Source organism: Xenopus tropicalis, chromosome 10 (genome assembly GCF_000004195.4).
Source record: "Xenopus tropicalis strain Nigerian chromosome 10, UCB_Xtro_10.0, whole genome shotgun sequence".
NCBI lineage: Eukaryota > Metazoa > Chordata > Amphibia > Anura > Pipidae > Xenopus > Xenopus tropicalis.
Window position 1 is genome coordinate 49,827,074 of NC_030686.2, and position 18,625 is coordinate 49,845,698.

At 45.1% G+C, this 18,625-nt stretch overlaps 3 protein-coding genes across 3 annotated transcripts; all 3 read left to right on the plus strand.

Moving 5' to 3' along the window:
* Window positions 1–3,327: 3,327 nt before the first annotated feature.
* Window positions 3,328–5,255, plus strand: LOC100496627 (E3 ubiquitin-protein ligase RNF135). The gene has a single exon (XM_018089994.2). It carries the CDS (start codon window positions 3,469–3,471, stop codon window positions 5,119–5,121), a length of 1,653 nt encoding a protein of 550 aa, XP_017945483.2. The 5' UTR covers window positions 3,328–3,468; the 3' UTR covers window positions 5,122–5,255.
* Window positions 5,256–7,344: 2,089 nt separating this feature from the next.
* Window positions 7,345–9,400, plus strand: LOC108645161 (E3 ubiquitin/ISG15 ligase TRIM25). Its single transcript, XM_018089993.2, has one exon. It carries the CDS (start codon window positions 7,400–7,402, stop codon window positions 9,167–9,169), a length of 1,770 nt encoding a protein of 589 aa, XP_017945482.2. The 5' UTR covers window positions 7,345–7,399; the 3' UTR covers window positions 9,170–9,400.
* Window positions 9,401–15,194: 5,794 nt separating this feature from the next.
* Window positions 15,195–17,275, plus strand: LOC100496318 (E3 ubiquitin/ISG15 ligase TRIM25). Its single transcript, XM_002937013.5, has one exon. It carries the CDS (start codon window positions 15,357–15,359, stop codon window positions 17,142–17,144), a length of 1,788 nt encoding a protein of 595 aa, XP_002937059.2. The 5' UTR covers window positions 15,195–15,356; the 3' UTR covers window positions 17,145–17,275.
* Window positions 17,276–18,625: the final 1,350 nt, after the last annotated feature.

Consider the following 18,625-nt stretch of genomic DNA (forward strand, 5'->3'; position numbering starts at 1 on the left):
GACTGCAGAATGAAAGGCTCCTTCCTATAGGCAGTCCCACATTAACCCCTTCCTTCCTGGAGTTAAATCCTCACATTCCCTTTGCTGAGCCTCCTGGGGGCAAAGGAGTATAATACCCCCCCACCGGTACCAACAACATTACCTTATGGCAGTTACTAACTAGTTGGAGCCGTTACCCACCTGCTGTGGGTCGGCCCACCTGTCACCGGGGCGGGGGGGCTCACTACATCTTTATATATACTGTGTTCCATCCCTATTCACACAGTCTCTCATTGGGGGCAGATTAACAGCTCAACTTGCCCATTGGTCGCTTGGCCAGCTGTCAAAAGTTGGGGGGCAGAGACCCAATCCTGCTGTGCTCAGAATCTGCCAGAGAAACATCCCATGGACTCTCACATTTGTATTTCCTAAACTGAGCAACATCACAAAAGGTTTATTTTCCCTTTATCCTGCGGCAGGTAGTTGGCAAAAATGACCAGCAGGTGGCGCTGTTGTTATAGCGGCAAATTAAAAATGGTTAATACCTTAAAGGGGTGGGTCACCGTTAAATTAACCTTTAGTGTATTACAGAATTTATAGTTTCTGAATTATTTGCCTTTTTCTGCCTCTTTGCAGCTTTCAAATAGGGGTCACTGACCCCGGCAGCCAAACCCTATTGCTCTGTGAGGCTCCAGTTTTATTGTTACTTTTTATTATCTATCTTTCTTTCAGCCCCTCTATATTCCAATGCCTCACTCACACCGCTGCTTGGTTACTAAGGTAATTTGAACCCTAGCAACCAGATAGCTTCTAAAATTCCACACTGGGGAGCTGCTGAACTAAAAGCAAAATAATTAAAAAAGACACATATAATACAAAATAAAGACCAATTGCAAATAGTTTCAGAATATTATTCCCTACATCACCTTTAAGTTAACTGTTAGTATGTTAAAGAATGGCCTATTCCTAGCAACTTTTCAATTGGTCTTCAGTATTTATTTTTCTATAGTTTTTCTAATTATTTGCCTTCTACTTAGAACTCTTTCCAGTTTTTAAATGGGGGTCACTGACCCAACATACTAAAAACAAATGCTCTATAAGGCTACAATTTTATTGCTGTTGCTACTTTTTATTCCTTATTTTACTCTCCTATTTGTATTCCAGCCCCTCATTTCAATCAGTGCCTGGTTGCTAAGGTAATATTGGACCCTAGCAACCAAATAGCTGCTGAAATGCCAAACTGGAGAGCTGCTGAATATAAAGCGAAGTAACTCAAAAACCCACAAATGATAAAAAAAAATGAAGACCAATTGCAAATTTCATAATGTTGATATAAAGGTGAACAACCCCAGAGGAGTTCTGACTCCTGATCCATTGTGTCATGAGTTGGACCCAGGGAACAGGAGGGAAGGAGAAACGCTGAATTAAATGACATTTACACAAACCTAGGAAACCACTGGAATTTCAATAAGCTGCTTATAATGATGGTTTTTTTCATGACGCAAAATAAAATCATTTTTTTAGGCAGAGTTCCCCTTTAATAAAGGCTTTGCACCCCAAAACCAATGGGGCAGCTTTTATTAATAGTCAATTTCATTGAGAAAGCGGCCTAATCAGCACAGAGCTGCGCCCCCTCATACTGGTGAAGCCCGGTCACATGACTAGAGCCAGGAAGCAGGAAGTGAAGCAGTGCAGGGGAACACTCAGGTGTGGGCAACTGGTTATTTTCTTATTAATGGGCAAATTTTGCACCTGGGCAGTAACCCATAGCAACCAATCAGCAGGCAGGACAATGAAAATAAACATTTGGTTGCCACGGGTTACTGCCTACACAATCCCACATGTTTCTAAGAGAGAGCCTAACCTTTGCTAGAATCTGATTGGTTCAATTTTAAGAAGACACCACAGGGGGGCTTATTTATAAACACTGGGAAAATCTGCCCCTGGGCAGTGAATCATAGCAACCAATCAGTGATGAGCTTTTCTCTACCGTAGAACAATGGTTGGTACAAAAAGAGGCTTTTAAGAATATTTATCCTCTTAGTCACCGGTGAATGGGACAGACTGGGTTTTCTGACTGATTTGGTTTGGTGCCCCCATGAGAGGACTGATATAGAGAAACAAAGCTCCCATTGGGTACGTGCCACGTGCATACCAAGGTTTTTTTTGTGCTTTCCTACCTCATTCCAGTCAGAGAGAGAGAGAGAGACAGCACAGTTTCACTGATGACAATGCCGCCATGTGTTATTGAAAAATAGGAAAGCAATTAATTTTAAGAATTAAACATTTACAGCCATATATTTTGGGAAATTACACATTCTGCTGAAAAAAAAATGTCTTTTTAATACCAAACTGCAGTGGTTATTATACAATTTCTGATAATAACTTTAAAAACTTACAGCAAAAATTTACAGCATTTCATCTTCCATGTGTCATTAGTCACTGAGATAAAACATCCTAAACATGAATGCCAGGGGTCTTCTGAATAGTTTGACACCCAACATGCTTGGGATTATCTGACAATGGGGCATGTAGAGACCCCAAAATATAAATAGACCCTATGAACTTTAATGGCCGACATTCCTGCAAAAACAACGCACTATACTGTCTATTACTGCTTGTGATGGCAATTACATTTACAATAACTTTAAAGCTATTGAACAATTTTAATGAATGGATATTGCAAAGTACTGTATATACTTGAGTATAAGCCTAGTTTTTCAGCACCCAAAATGTGCTGAAAAAGTCGCCCTCGGCTTATACTCGAGTCGGGTGCCATAGGTCATGGCTGCCCGCAACCAGACCCTCCAGTGCCCGGGCCCGCTCCCAAATTAATCTTCATTTACCATCCTCACCTGTCCCATTCTGCACTAGACATTGCACTTTATATTCTATATAAACTATATATAGTTTTAAAGTATTTTACCTCTTTGTGTTTTAGCTTGGTTGCTGTTTGAGCTAGTACTCTATTGTTTTTGTTGACCCTCTTCTCCACTTACAGAGCTAGTTTACTGTTTTTCTTAAAAACATATACCCCACTGATGCAACTTAGCAGTAGCTGCTGCAATTCCCACCCTAGGCTTATACTCGAGTCAATAAGTTTTTCCAGTTTTCTTAGGTAAAATTAGGTACCTCGGCTTATATTCGGATCGGCTTATACTCGAGTATATACGGTAATTAAGAATTATATTTTCCTTTCATTATGCAATAACTAGTTGTTGGGTGGAGTTCTCCTTTAATTTCGGTTGTTGACTAACAGGCTACACAAGATCTTAACTGGGATATCTTGCCAATGGCATCTACGCGACTCCTTTCTCTACAGGCGGAAAGGCTGGTAGTGGGCAGGGGTTTGGTGTTATTGTTTCAGCAATGCTTGCTACAAACACACAGCTTTAGAGCCATCTCTTCCAGAACTGCACGGGTAATTGGCAGTAATTTAAAGGGAAAATCGAGCTAAAGGGTAGAAATTTTAATAGAAGACCTTCAGAAATGGTGCTGCCTGATGTGAGAGACCATCTGAAGTGCTCCATCTGTCGGGAGATTTATACCGACCCCGTAACCCTGCAGTGCGGCCACAGCTTCTGCTCCACGTGTATTCATGAAAGGTGGGAAAACCTGAAGGAACCACTGACGTGTCCAGAATGTTGCAGGAGTTTCAAGCCAAGGCCAGAGCTGACCATAAATTGGACTCTGAGGGAGATAGTGGACAAGTTCTGCTTGAACCAGAAGGACAGTGACATCTTCTGCACTTACTGTGTCCACTTTGATGTAGTTGCTGTGAAAACATGTCTCCTGTGTGAGGCTTCTCTCTGTGCCGCACACCTCCGCCGGCACAGCAGGTCCGGCAAGCACCTCCTCACTGAGCCATCAGATGCCTTTGAGAGCAGAATGTGCCCCATCCATGGCAAAGTCCTGCTGTATTACTGCGAGGAGGATGGTGCCTGTATCTGTGAGTCCTGCACCACGGATGGAGAGCACAAGGACCACCAGGTGGAGAAACTGACCAAGGCCTCTGAGAAGAAGAAGGAGGGTTTGAGAGAGGTTTTGGACCAACTTATCCCACACAGAAAAGAGATTGAGGAAAAAGAACGTCAGCTAAGAGAGAACAAGAGAGTAATAGAGGATACGTCGGAACATCAGATCAAGCAAGTCAACCTCCTTCTTAGTGGCATCAAGGAGCAATACGAGGCCTTAGAGCAGCGAGTCCTGGGTGAGATCTTCTGCTTCAAAAAGCAACTGTCCCTCCCATTCACTGATCAGCTCAAGAAACTGGAACTGAGGAGAAATGAGCTGAGCGGGAAGATCCGTGACGTTGAGGAGCTGGGCAACATGGTCAACCCTGTAGCTGTTCTACAGGAATGGAATTCAGGAGGATCTGCCCTTGGTTCTACCGAGGATGGAGACAATGAGGACAGAGGAGGAGAAGACCTAGAGGCCCCCGATTTAAAGCAGATGGATCAGGTCTTAGAGACGTTGGTCACGGGGTTAAATGGGATAGTCGCTAAGTTTCAGAAAGATAGTAGGCCAGTGGGTTTAAAGAATGCCCATAGCTCTGTGCCCCAAGGCTGTGTGGTTCCACCAATGAACACTACGGTGTCTGTAGATATCACTCTCGACACAAACACAGCTTCGACCAACGTGGGGGTTTCTGCTGACCATAAATCAGTGTCGCACTCCCAAACCCACCATTGTTACCCAGAATCCCCTGAGAGATTTCAGGAATCTCAGGTCTTGAGTAGTGGGGTCTTCACCTCTGGCCAACACAGCTGGAAGGTGGAGGTGAGTGAACTGGGGGAAGTGAGGATCGGGGTGGCCTATCCCAGTATAGCGAGGAAAGGGTTCCAGTCCTACATTGGGGAGAATACAAAGTCCTGGTGTTTGTACCGATATGAAACCACCAATGACTTAGGAAAAAAGCAGCAGAAATGCTCAGCGAGACACGGCAGTAGAGACACCCATCACCCCTACAGGGTCTCCTGCCGCCGGCTGGGGGTCTTCCTGGACTATGAGGCCGGCAATCTGTCTTTTTATGAGCTGAGCAACCCAGTCAGGCACTTACACACCTTCACTGCCACCTTCACCGAACCCCTGCATGCTGCATTCTGTGTGTGGGGGGGTGCCTCTGTGACTGTCCTTAGCTAGAGCCTGTACCCCAATAGGAAGGGACCCTGGGTAGGACCTGATAGAGAGACCCTTAAATCAAAAGTAGGGGTGCCATAGTGTTTCCCTTAGACAGTACAGTATGGGGGTACAGCTTATTGTGTGCCCAGAACATTCCCTCTCTGTATATTTGTATTTATACATATGGGTAGGGGGTGCCATAGTGTTTCCCTTAGACAGTACAGTATGGGGGTACAGCTTATTGTGTGCCCAGAACATTCCTTCTCTGTATATTTGTATTTATACATATGGGTAGGAGGTGCCATAGTGTTTCCCTTAGACAGTACAGTATGGGGGTACAGCTTATTGTGTGCCCAGAACATTCCTTCTCTGTATATTTGTATTTATACATATGGGTAGGAGGTGCCATAGTGTTTCCCTTAGACAGTACAGTATGGGGGTACAGCTTATTGTGTGCCCAGAACATTCCTTCTCTGTATATTTGTATTTATACATATGGGTAGGAGGTGCCATAGTGTTTCCCTTAGACAGTACAGTATGGGGGTACAGCTTATTGTGTGCCCAGAACATTCATTCTCTGTATATTTGTATTTATACATATGGGTAGGGGGTGCCATAGTGTTTCCCTTAGACAGTACAGTATGGGGGTACAGCTTATTGTGTGCCCAGAACATTCCCTCTCTGTATATTTGTATTTATACATATGGGTAGGGGGTGCCATAGTGTTTCCCTTAGACAGTACAGTATGGGGGTACAGCTTATTGTGTGCCCAGAACATTCCCTCTCTGTATATTTGTATTTATACATATGGGTAGGGGGTGCTATATTGTGTATGTAGAAAATGAAAATATAGATTATTGTGTGAATATATGCCTTTCTATCCATTTAGACCCAAAACTAATTGCTTTAGGTAGGACAGTTTGGGTCCATGACTGGGATCTGGTATTGAACAGTGATTCCTCAGTCCCTATTGGTTAATAAACACATGTGGCCCCTATAACGTGTTTGTCGTATTTTTAGCTTGGACTTTGCTGCACCAGAATCAGATGAGACCTGCGGCCATTTTGAAGGCTCAGTTTTTTGTAGGAAAAGTTCTCTCTACTCAAACCCACCGGCCTTTACCTTTACTTACCCCCGTGCTGCTTTATATTCTGGGGGGGATAAATCTACTTTCCATGATTTTCCAGTACTACGCTGCATTGCACAGACATGAATATATATATATGGCTATATGAACGTATATGGTACCAGTATGGGGGTGTCAGTAGGTGCCATTCAGTGCCAGTCTGTGTATAACAACTATAGAAGCTTTAGTAGATGGCACGGAGGAGAAATGTGGGAAACGCCTTGAATCCCAATGAGCATCTTCCCGACACCCTCTTTATTATGTGAGGGAACTCCCTGCCTCGGGCCCCTGATACCAGGAAATAAAAAGGCTACAGGGCACCATACCTAGTGGGACCGGGCAACTAAATACGTTACAGAAGGTTTTGGGGCAGAAATGGAAATTTTAGGAGTGTTTGACTGTGTGAATTAAATAGAGACCCAATACCTGCCCGCCCTGGCTACTGCAATTAGCCAAGTACCCCCAGGCCCGTCCCCACCAAGGATTCACCTTACTTAGTCTCATTAATCCCAAGCGCAATTCTCTACTTATAAATGTCATCTTACCCCATGTAGGAAACTGATTGGCTGATGTGACCTCATCCCCTTGAGGTCCCATCCGCTGACCCTACTGGATTCACCTGAAGGCACGGCCCATCCTGGATAGACTCCTGTCTAATAACACTACTCTCTGTGCATACTCCTTCAGCAAGTTCTCTGTCCATATACAAACAGCCCATCCAAGGTCCTTAGACCTTCCTTGAGAATGGACATTCTCGCTACAAAACATTCGTTAATGGGATCTCTTAACAAACCTGGAGATACCTACTTCAGTGGATGACATACCGGTCTGTAATCACCAGGCTGAGCCCATGTACCCCTATCCATATCATATCCATATAAGAGTCTAAGGAATCTAAAAATAATTTCACTCCTGAATGGTAACTTATCTACTTCCGTAATATATCATGAATGTTCCTTTACTTTGCATTGAGAGCTCATCAGGCTCCAGTTCCAGCCTTAATTGGCAGGACTTTCCCTACAACAGGTGAAACCGGTCCACGGCTGTAATTAATTCAGCAATGTTTGCTATAAAGTTGCAGCTTTGGAGCTGTAACTTCTTATCTGAGTTCTTGAAACGACAATTGGGTAGAAGTTTTTGGGCTTAGCAACTCGAGGAGAAGACTTTTGTCCGATGGGGGATCTGACGGACAGTCTGACCTGTTCCATCTGCCGGAACGTTTATACCGACCCGGTAACGCTGACCTGTGGGCACAACTTCTGCCGGGGTTGCATGACTAATACGTGGAACAGCAGGGAGAGGCTGGGGGAAGATTACTCCTGCCCCCTTTGTTGCAAGAGCGTTATGAGAAGACCCCAACTTACAAGCAATGTGACTCTGAAGATGATAGTGGACAAGGTCCGTCTTAATCAGGAGGAGAGTGGCATCTTCTGCACTTATTGTGTCCACTCACCTGTACCTGCTTCTAAGACGTGTCTCCTGTGTGAGGCTTCCCTGTGTGTCACTCACCTGTACTGGCACAGCAAGTCCGACAAGCACCTCCTCACTGAGCCAACGAAGGACTTTGAGAGCAAAAAGTGCCCCATCCATGGCGATGACCTGCAGTATTATTGCGAGGAGGATGCTACTTGTATCTGTAAGTCCTGCACCATGGATGTAGAGCACAGGGGCCACCAGGTGGAGAAGCTGAACGAGGCCTCTGACAAGAGAAAGGAGAGTTTGAAAACCATTTTGGAGAAACTGAGCCCAGAGAGAAACGAAATTGAGGAACGACAGCAGAGACTACGGGAGCACAGCCGAGAAGTGGAAGGTAGAGCAGAACATCAGATCAAGCAAGTCATTGACATCTTCAGAGGCATCAGATTAAAACTTGAAGCTCTGAAAAGCCAAGCCTGCCAGGAAATCTACGGGCTGAGAAGGCAACTTTCTTCCCCACTCTCTTTTCAGATGAAGCAGCTGGAAATCAAGAAGAATGAGCTGATCAGGAAGATCCAACACATTGAGGAGCTGTGCAATATGGTCAACCCAATAGCGGTCCTACAGGATTGGAATTCAGAAGGAGATGCTCTTGGTTATACCGAAGAGGGAGATATTGATGTCCCAGGAGGAGAAGACATAGAGGCCCCGGCTTTAGAGCAGATGGACCAGGTCTCAGAGATGCTGCTCATGGGATTAAATAGGATTGTCCCTGAGATAAGAACATTGATTGATAAGGAGAAGCCTCCAGCCATGGACCTACAGAAGTCTGATGTGGGACCAAAAACCCCATGCTGCTCAGGAACAGCCCAGCAACTCAGCTCAGCTTGTACCCAAGAGGCAGAAAAACCAACAGTGTTTGGGAGCGTCTCTTGTTTTGAGGCCTCGTGCTGTGTAGTCCCACCAATGTACATTGAGAGGGCCACCGATATAACTCTGGATAGAAACACGGCCGCTAACAACGTGCTTGTATCTAATGGCAATAAAACATTGTCATATTCTGAAACCAGCCAGTGTTACCCAGAATCCCCTGAGAGATTCCAGGAATCTCAGGTCCTGAGTAGCAGGCTCTTTGCTTCTGGCCAACACTACTGGGAGGTGGAGGTGAGTGAACTGGGGGAAGTGAGGATCGGGGTGGCCTATCCCAGTATAGCCAGGAAAGGGTTCCGGTCCTACATTGGGGAGAATACAAAGTCCTGGTGTTTGTACAGATATGAAACTTCCAGCAAACTAGAAGAGAAGCGGCAGAGGTTCTCGGGGAGACACGGCAGTAAAGGAACCCACCTGCCCTACAGGGTTTCCTGCCCCAGGCTGGGGGTTTATCTCGACTGTGAGGCCGGCAGTGTGTCCTTCTATGAGCTGTGTGACCAAATCAGGCACTTACACACCTTCACTGCCACCTTCACCGAACCCCTGCATGCTGCATTCTGTGTGTGGGGGGGTGCCTCTGTGACTGTCCTTAGCTAGAGCCTGTACCCCAATAGGAAGGGTCCCTGGGTGGGACCCAAAGGGGAGATCATTATCTGTTACACTAAGGGCTCCACCCACACATTATAAGGAGATATGTACTCAGGTCTATATTGGAATTCTAACATTGCTCCCAAGTGGTTAATGAGTGGAAAGATAATTGTGTAGGGACCCATAGGGTTAATCTGCCCCTATGGCTTTAAACCCTACCACTGGGCAAAGACCCATGTATCTGCACTTATACCTTATTGGTTTATTTGGTTGACCACATCACTTGCATTCCAATATAGTGTTTAGCAAGGAGGCGTGGCTTCCTCTTTGGCTGCCTCTGTGTCTCAGGGATCAGAATAGGCCCCAGTAAAGCCTTATTGCCCCAGAGATTAATACCTACTCTGGTGAAGTCGGGGACAGGGACCTCGTGAGCGAGGACCAGTTAGACAGTTACTCATGTAAGAGCACTCTCTAGGAGAGTGAGATAGAGAGGGATGGAAGCAAGAGCAGTCTCGGCTCCACCAAGGAGAATAGTTGGAAGTACCTTCCATACAGGGACTGTTGCCTCAGCGTAGGGCCACGGTTAAGACATATGAGACAGGCAGTATCTTAACCCTGTTCCACAGTCGGCTGTAGGACTCTCACGCTAGGGGTTATCAACCTGAGGACTGAGGTATCTATCTGACTGCTTCCATAGGGGTGCCAGGCTGCCCAGGGGCATTTACCCTGCCCAGACTCCCAAAAGAGGTGGGATAAGCCGGTGTCTTGTTGTCCTCATAGTACCACTATCATTTAACATCTGTATCTGCATTGTGAGTATAATCCTGCATTGCCATTTGTCTCTGACAATAAACCTGTCTATAGTTCAACTACAAGAACCTTCTGGCGTCCATCTTAGCTAATCTGCACTGCACACAGCTACACTGAGTTGTAATTACACTACACCCCCAGCTCCGCAGGTCTCTTCCACATAGCGAAGGCCCATCCTGTCTAAGAGAGTTACATGTACCCCACGCTCTAACACCTACACTAGCCTGGGTTTTAACTATTTAATAGCCAAATAGGGGTTACAGACCCTATTACTGAAAAGCCCAGAAGGAAGAAGCCATCGAACCCAATCATCCTGCAACATCTCACTGTGTAGTATCATCTCAGCAGCTACAACTAGTAGTACGGGTGCCAGCCCAGGTATAATGACAGGTATAATTCACATTCCATAATCAGAATTCCCTTTTTGTCTTGTTACATTTGGGGCAATTAGTAGATATGCTTATATTATGTTTGTGATGGGAGCAGGGTCGGACTGGGCCTCCGGGACACCGGGAAAAATCCGAGTGGGCCCCGGCAACCCAGACCCTACCCTTGCCGGCGCTCCCCCCTGCCCGACCGCTCCTCCCCTGATGCGCTCGGGGGAGGACGTTGGGTGGGGGGTCCCCTGTGGGGGGGTGGCGCGGGCACCTGCAGAGCCCCTGGGGCGTGAGCCCCGGTGAGCCCTTCACCCCAAAGTCCAACCTTGGATGGGAGTCACACTGAGGGGCAAGGTGGGGCTGATTATTATTATTAAAGTGATACTGCCATGAAATGCTAATGGATCCTGCTGCACAAATATGGCCGCCCCCCCTCATAGAGGAACATGGGGGATCAGATAGAGAAAAAGCATCTGGAAAATACTTTTAGGGCACAAGTATAAATATATCATGCAGAAACAATTTTATGATATATTTTTTTAATAAAAAGTTTAATTTCTGGTGTCAGTGTCTCTTTAAGACACAGTTATATTTTCTCCTTAGCGTTTCTACCAGGGGGAGCAAACTGATTTTCCTTTGATCTTTTTGATTTGAAGCCCTATGTCTCATTGTGAAACTCTATATAAATACCAGTCACTACGCCCCTGAGTTTCACTGTATGTTCAGGGCTAGAACTAGTTTGGGCCAGTCAGAACACAAGGAAATTTATATCATTTTTATACCAACTGCTACAGGAACCAAAACAACCTTCCTGTGTATGTAACCAAGTGACCGACTTATCCTGTGCCGTCAGCTCTATGCCGAGGTGCATTCATAGGGGCTGGAATACAAAGGTTTCCATTCCCCCAAGGGGACATTAAACATTCTGCACATTCCATATGGGCCCTTAGTTACATAAAGTCTATTCTATGGGACCCGCTTAAACCCCCCAAATACCTGGGTAGGCACAGAGCACACAGCTGATCTGAGAGGATGTACATATACACAAAAAAGCAGCCTACTGCCATTAAAGGTAATATATAACTAATAAAAATCATTACAGGTATGGGATCCCTTATGCAGAAAACCCATTATCCAAAAAGTTTTGAATTACGGAAAGGCCATCTCCCATAGACTCCATTATAAGCAAATCATTTTAATTTTATAAAATGATTTCCTTTTTCTCTGTAATAATAAAACAGTACCTGTACTTGATCCCAACTAAGATATAATTACCCCTTATTGGGGCAGAACAGCCCTATTGGGTTTATTTAATGGTTAAATGATTCCCTTTTCTCTGTAATAATAAAACAGTACCTGTACTTGATCCCAACTAAGATATAATTACCCCTTATTGGGGGCAGAACAGCTCTATTGGGTTTATTTAATGGTTAAATGATTCCTTTTTCTCTGTAATAATAAAACAGTACCTGTACTTGATCCCAACTAAGATATAATTACCCCTTATTGGGGCAGAACAGCCCTATTGGGTTTATTTAATGGTTAAATGATTCCTTTTTCTCTGTAATAATAAAACAGTACCTGTACTTGATCCCAACTAAGATATAATTACCCCTTATTGGGGCAGAACAGCCCTATTGGGTTTATTTCATGGTTAAATGATTCCCTTTTCTCTGTAATAATAAAACAGTACCTGTACTTGATCCCAACTAAGATATAATTACCCCTTATTGGGGGCAGAACAGCCCTATTGGGTTTATTTAATGGTTAAATGATTCCCTTTTCTCTGTAATAATAAAACAGTACCTGTACTTGATCCCAACTAAGATATAATTACCCCTTATTGGGGGCAGAACAGCTCTATTGGGTTTATTTAATGGTTAAATGATTCCTTTTTCTCTGTAATAATAAAACAGTACCTGTACTTGATCCCAACTAAGATATAATTACCCCTTATTGGGGCAGAACAGCTCTATTGGGTTTATTTCATGGTTAAATGATTCCCTTTTCTCTGTAATAATAAAACAGTACCTGTACTTGATCCCAACTAAGATATAATTACCCCTTATTGGGGCAGAACAGCCCTATTGGGTTTATTTAATGGTTAAATGATTCCCTTTTCTCTGTAATAATAAAACAGTACCTGTACTTGATCCCAACTAAGATATAATTACCCCTTATTGGGGCAGAACAGCCCTATTGGGTTTATTTAATGGTTAAATGATTCCCTTTTCTCTGTAATAATAAAACAGTACCTGTACTTGATCCCAACTAAGATATAATTACCCCTTATTGGGGCAGAACAGCCCTATTGGGTTTATTTAATGGTTAAATGATTCCCTTTTCTCTGTAATAATAAAACAGTACCTGTACTTGATCCCAACTAAGATATAATTACCCCTTATTGGGGCAGAACAGCCCTATTGGGTTTATTTAATGGTTAAATGATTCCCTTTTCTCTGTAATAATAAAACAGTACCTGTACTTGATCCCAACTAAGATATAATTACCCCTTATTGGGGCAGAACAGCCCTATTGGGTTTATTTAATGGTTAAATGATTCCCTTTTCTCTGTAATAATAAAACAGTACCTGTACTTGATCCCAACTAAGATATAATTACCCCTTATTGGGGCAGAACAGCCCTATTGGGTTTATTTAATGGTTAAATGATTCCCTTTTCTCTGTAATAATAAAACAGTACCTGTACTTGATCCCAACTAAGATATAATTACCCCTTATTGGGGGCAGAACAGCCCTATTGGGTTTATTTAATGGTTAAATGATTCCCTTTTCTCTGTAATAATAAAACAGTACCTGTACTTGATCCCAACTAAGATATAATTACCCCTTATTGGATGCAAAACAATCCCATAGGGTTTAATTAATGTTTTATTGATTTTTTAGTAGACTTAAGACCCTTGGCCCCAAGCATTCTGGATAACAGGTCCCATACCTGTATAAGGTTGTATGTTGGTGCCATACAGCAAACAGAGGGACTGTAACAATGATAGAAGCCTTCATGGACGGTGAAGAGGAGGAAACACCTAGAGTAATTGCCTCACACCCTCTAACCACTAAGACCAGGAAATAAAAATGCCCCATATGTATTTACCCAAAGGGGAATATTTCTAAGGCTGTGTAAGATATTCTGCACCAAGAGTTACATACAGTACATAGTTACATTTAACTGTTTATGTTGAGTTGAAAAAAAGACCAAAGCCCATCAAGTCCAACCCGCCCAAGTGACCCCCTGTGCAAGTTTGTGTAAAATAAATGTGTATTTATAAAGTTCTGTTGTTGCCCCCGTGTGTTGCCATCATGGAAATAATTTACTGAGAAGAAGTAATTGGTGTATTTATAAATGACAGGACACCTTGCTGGTCCTTCCTGTTACCCCCCAGGTCCTTCTCCATCATGGATTTCCCCAGCTTAGTCCCATTAAGGGGATCTATACTGAAATGCAAAGTGTATAAACGTACACTTATCTACACTGAATTTCATCAGCCGCTACATGATCCCCAGTTTCTCGTGGTTGGCCAGTAGGCCCTGACTCTGCCTGGATGAATCCCCCTGTTGCAAGTTGCATGGCCCTTCAGCCACTTGTCTACCCATCCACAGACAGCATGTCCATGGCAGCCACACTTTATCCTAAAACAGGGGTGGGAAAACTATGGCCCACAGGCCACATCCGGCCCGTTGACATTTTTGATCAGGGCCTGCCGACTCCGGCTCACTTAAAAGAATGACGGGCCCTGATTGGTTGGACCCTGTGCGTGTGACGTCAGCATGCACGGGGAGCAGCCATATAAAAGAATGCCGGGGGTACAGAAGCAGACAAGGACGGAGGAAGTAGGGTGTCGCTGGAGGAGGGAGCTGCAGGAAGCCGCAGGTCGCTGCGGAGGGGTGGGAGATGGAGGATGCTGGGGGGAGCTGGTGGGAGGATTTTGAGGAGAAGTTGGAGGATGCTGGGGGGAGCTGCAGGATGCTGGGGAGTGGAACTGGAGGATGCTGAGGAGGGGAGCTGGAGGATGCTGGGGTGGGGAGCAGGAGGATGCTGGGGAGCTGGAGGATGCTGGGGTGGGGAGCTGGAGGATGCTGGGGGGGTGCTGGAGGATGCTGGGGTGGGGAGCTGGAGGATGCTGGGGGGGTAGCTGGAGGATGCTGGGGTGGGGAGCTGGAAGATGCTGGGGTGGGGAGCTGGAGGATGCTGGGGTGGGGAGCTGGAGGATGCTGGGGGGGTGCTGGAGGATGCTGGGGTGGGGAACTAAAGGATGCTGGGGGGTAGCTGGAGGATGCTGGGGTGGGGAGCTGGAAGATGCTGGGGTGGGGAGCTGGAGGATGCTGGGGGGTGCTGGAGTATGCTGGGGTGGGGAACTGGAGGATGCTGGGGGGGAGCTGAGAGGCCCCGTGATTTCTGATGGCAGCCCTGCGCGTAACGCTGGCCCGGCCTGGCCTGTCTGTAAGTCAGTGTGGCCCCTGAGCCAAAAAGTTTGCCCACCCCTATCCTAAAAGGTGCAATATTTCATTATTTAATTATTGTTCAAAAAACCCTTAACATGATCACTTGACAAAATTGGAGATACACTGTAGCTTCTTCCCAGCAGATGTCAGACTTACAGGTCTATGATTACCAGGCTGAGACCATTAAATAAGAAATGGAAAAATAATTGTTTTCCCATATCTAAAGCAGCCTCGGCTCCTAAGGTTAGTGTTCCTTTAATGTCTGTTGAGTGCCAACTGGCTACACCAGTTCTAGCCTTGAATTTAACAACTTTCCATACGTGTGGCTCTTTTCTACAACAGGAAAAACTAGTACAGGGTTGGGCTTCTATTGTGAATTATTCAGTTACATTTGTTATGAAACTGTCACTTTGGAGCGGTCACTTTTAGAACACAATCAACTGCCAGCGGTGCTGAAAGATCTGTCTTAAGACTGCCGTTGGGGATTGAAACGGTTGGAGAGCCCACAAGACTTGTGAGGGCTTTTTGTCCTTCCTGCTCCCAGTGATGGCGCTGGCTGATTTCAGGGATGAGTTGAACTGCTCCATCTGCACGGAGCTCTACGTAAACCCTGTAATGTTGCCTTGTGGGCACAACTACTGCCAGGGCTGCATTACCAAAACATGGGAGAGCGAGGAAAGCCGCGGGGAAGTTTTTGCCTGTCCAGAATGTCGCAGGAGTTCTATGAGAAGACCAGAGCTTACCAGAAATCTGACCCTTCGGAATATAGTGGACAAGGTCCGTTTGACCCAGAAAGAGAGTGGCATCTTCTGCACTTATTGTGTCCACTCACCTGTACCTGCTTCTAAGACGTGTCTCCTGTGTGAGGCTTCCCTGTGTGTCACTCACCTGTACTGGCACAGCAAGTCCGACAAGCACCTCCTCACTGAGCCCACGGCTGTCTTTGAGAGCAAAAAGTGCCCCATCCATGGCAAAGTCCTGCAGTATTACTGCAAGGAGGACGGTGCCTGTATCTGCGAGTCCTGCCTTTTGGAACACAGGGGCCACCAGGTGGAGAAGCTGAATGAGGCCTCTGAGAAGAGAAAGGAGAGTTTGAGAAATATTTTGGAGAAACTGACCCCAAAAAGAAAGAATACTGAGGAAAGACAGCAGAGACTGGAGGAGTGCAAGAGACAAGTCAAATGTAAATCAGAAGATCAGGCCAAAGAAGTCACTAACCTTTTTAAGGACATCAGGAAAAACCAGGAGGCCCTGGAGAAGAGGGTCCACCATGAAGTCTCCCAGTTGGAAAAGAAACTGTTAAATCCATTCACTGATCAGATCAATGAGCTGGAAATAAAAAAACAGAATCTGATGAAGAACATCCATCACATTGAGGAGCTGTGCAACATGGTCAACCCCATAGCGGTCATTCAGGAATGGAATTCAGAAGGAGCTGCTCTTAGTTACACCGAAGAGGGAGATATTGAGGGCCCAGGAGGAGAAGACATTGAGGCCCCGGCTTTAGAGCAAATGGATCAGGTCTCAGAGACATTGCTCACTGGATTAAATGGGATTGTCACTGAGATAAGAACATTGATTTATAAGCAGAAGGCTCCAGCCATGGACATCAAAAAGGCAGAAGATGATGTGGCTCCTTCAGAAGAACCAAAAACTTCATGCTGCTCAGGAAAAAGTCAGCAAAAACCATCATCTTGTACCAAAAAGAAAGAGAAGCCGACGGTGTTTAGGAGCGTCTCTTGTTTTGAGGCCTCGTGCTGTGTAGTCCCACCAATGTACATTGAGAGGGCCACCGATATAACTCTGGATAGAAACACAGCCGCTAATAACGTGCTTGTATCTAATGGCAATAAAATGGCCTCATACTCCGAAACAAGACAGTGTTACCCAGAATCCCCCGAGAGATTCCAGGAATCTCAGGTCCTGAGTAGCAGGCTCTTTGCTTCTGGCCAACACTACTGGGAGGTGGAGGTGAGTGAACTGGGGGAAGTGAGGATCGGGGTGGCCTATCCCAGTATAGCCAGGAAAGGGTTCCGGTCCTACATTGGGGAGAATACAAAGTCCTGGTGTTTGTACCGATATGAAACTTCCAGCAAACTAGAAGAGAAGCAGCAGAGGTTCTCGGGGAGACACGGCAGTAAAGAAACCCACCTGCCCTACAGGGTTTCCTGCCACCGGCTGGGGGTCTATCTCGACTGTGAGGCCGGCAGTGTGTCCTTCTATGAGCTGTGTGACCAAATCAGGCACTTACACACCTTCACTGCCACCTTTACCGAACCCCTGCATGCTGCATTCTGTGTGTGGGGGGGTGCCTCTGTGACTGTCCTTAGCTAGAGCCTGTACCCCAATAGGAAGCGTCTCTGGGTGGGACCTGATAGGGAGATCCTTTGATCAGAACATTCCTTCTCTGTATATTTGTATTTATACATATGGGTAGGAGGTGCCATAGTGTTTCCCTTAGACAGTACAGTATGGGGGTACAGCTTATTGTGTGCCCAGAACATTCCTTCTCTGTATATTTGTATTTATACATATGGGTAGGGGGTGCCATAGTGTTTCCCTTAGACAGTACAGTATGGGGGTACAGCTTATTGTGTGCCCAGAACATTCCTTCTCTGTATATTTGTATTTATACATATGGGTAGGGGGTGCCATAGTGTTTCCCTTAGACAGTACAGTATGGGGGTACAGCTTATTGTGTGCCCAGAACATTCCTTCTCTGTATATTTGTATTTATACATATGGGTAGGGGGTGCCATAGTGTTTCCCTTAGACAGTACAGTATGGGGGTACAGCTTATTGTGTGCCCAGAACATTCCTTCTCTGTATATTTGTATTTATACATATGGGTAGGGGGTGCCATAGTGTTTCCCTTAGACAGTACAGTATGGGGGTACAGCTTATTGTGTGCCCAGAACATTCCTTCTCTGTATATTTGTATTTATACATATGGGTAGGGGGTGCCATAGTGTTTCCCTTAGACAGTACAGTATGGGGGTACAGCTTATTGTGTGCCCAGAACATTCCCTCTCTGTATATTTGTATTTATACATATGGGTAGGGGGTGCCATAGTGTTTCCCTTAGACAGTACAGTATGGGGGTACAGCTTATTGTGTGCCCAGAACATTCCTTCTCTGTATATTTGTATTTATACATATGGGTAGGGGGTGCCATAGTGTTTCCCTTAGACAGTACAGTATGGGGGTACAGCTTATTGTGTGCCCAGAACATTCCCTCTCTGTATATTTGTATTTATACATATGGGTAGGGGGTGCCATAGTGTTTCCCTTAGACAGTACAGTATGGGGGTACAGCTTATTGTGTGCCCAGAACATTCCTTCTCTGTATATTTGTATTTATACATATGGGTAGGAGGTAACATAGTGTTTCCCTTAGACAGTACAGTATGGGGGTACAGCTTATTGTGTGCCCAGAACATTCCTTCTCTGTATATTTGTATTTATACATATGGGCAGGAGGTGCCATAGTGTTTCCCCTCTGTTTGTTTGGTGCTTTGGTACATGATTGACGTTCTGAGGTTTAACCTACTTAGAATCAGCGCACAGTGCTGAACTATAAGGCACACAATATTATATAATCCCACTATAGGGGATGTATTATCATTTTACTGTAATATGTTGCTTGCTTTTTGGTATTGGGGACACTTATTGGTTCCTGTGTGTAATTCATGTAACTGTGTATTTAAAATAAAAACATTTTCCTCCCAACGTGTTCTGACCTTGACTTTCCTGGATATATACACATGCAGTATCGGGGTGCATTCAGGAGACACCCCATATAATAAGTGCCTTTT

Coding starts and splice junctions, on each gene's coding strand:
- LOC100496627 (XM_018089994.2), top strand. CDS start 3,469: ATGGTGCTGCCTGATGTGAGAGACCATCTGAAGTGCTCCATCTGTCGG.
- LOC108645161 (XM_018089993.2), top strand. CDS start 7,400: ATGGGGGATCTGACGGACAGTCTGACCTGTTCCATCTGCCGGAACGTT.
- LOC100496318 (XM_002937013.5), top strand. CDS start 15,357: ATGGCGCTGGCTGATTTCAGGGATGAGTTGAACTGCTCCATCTGCACG.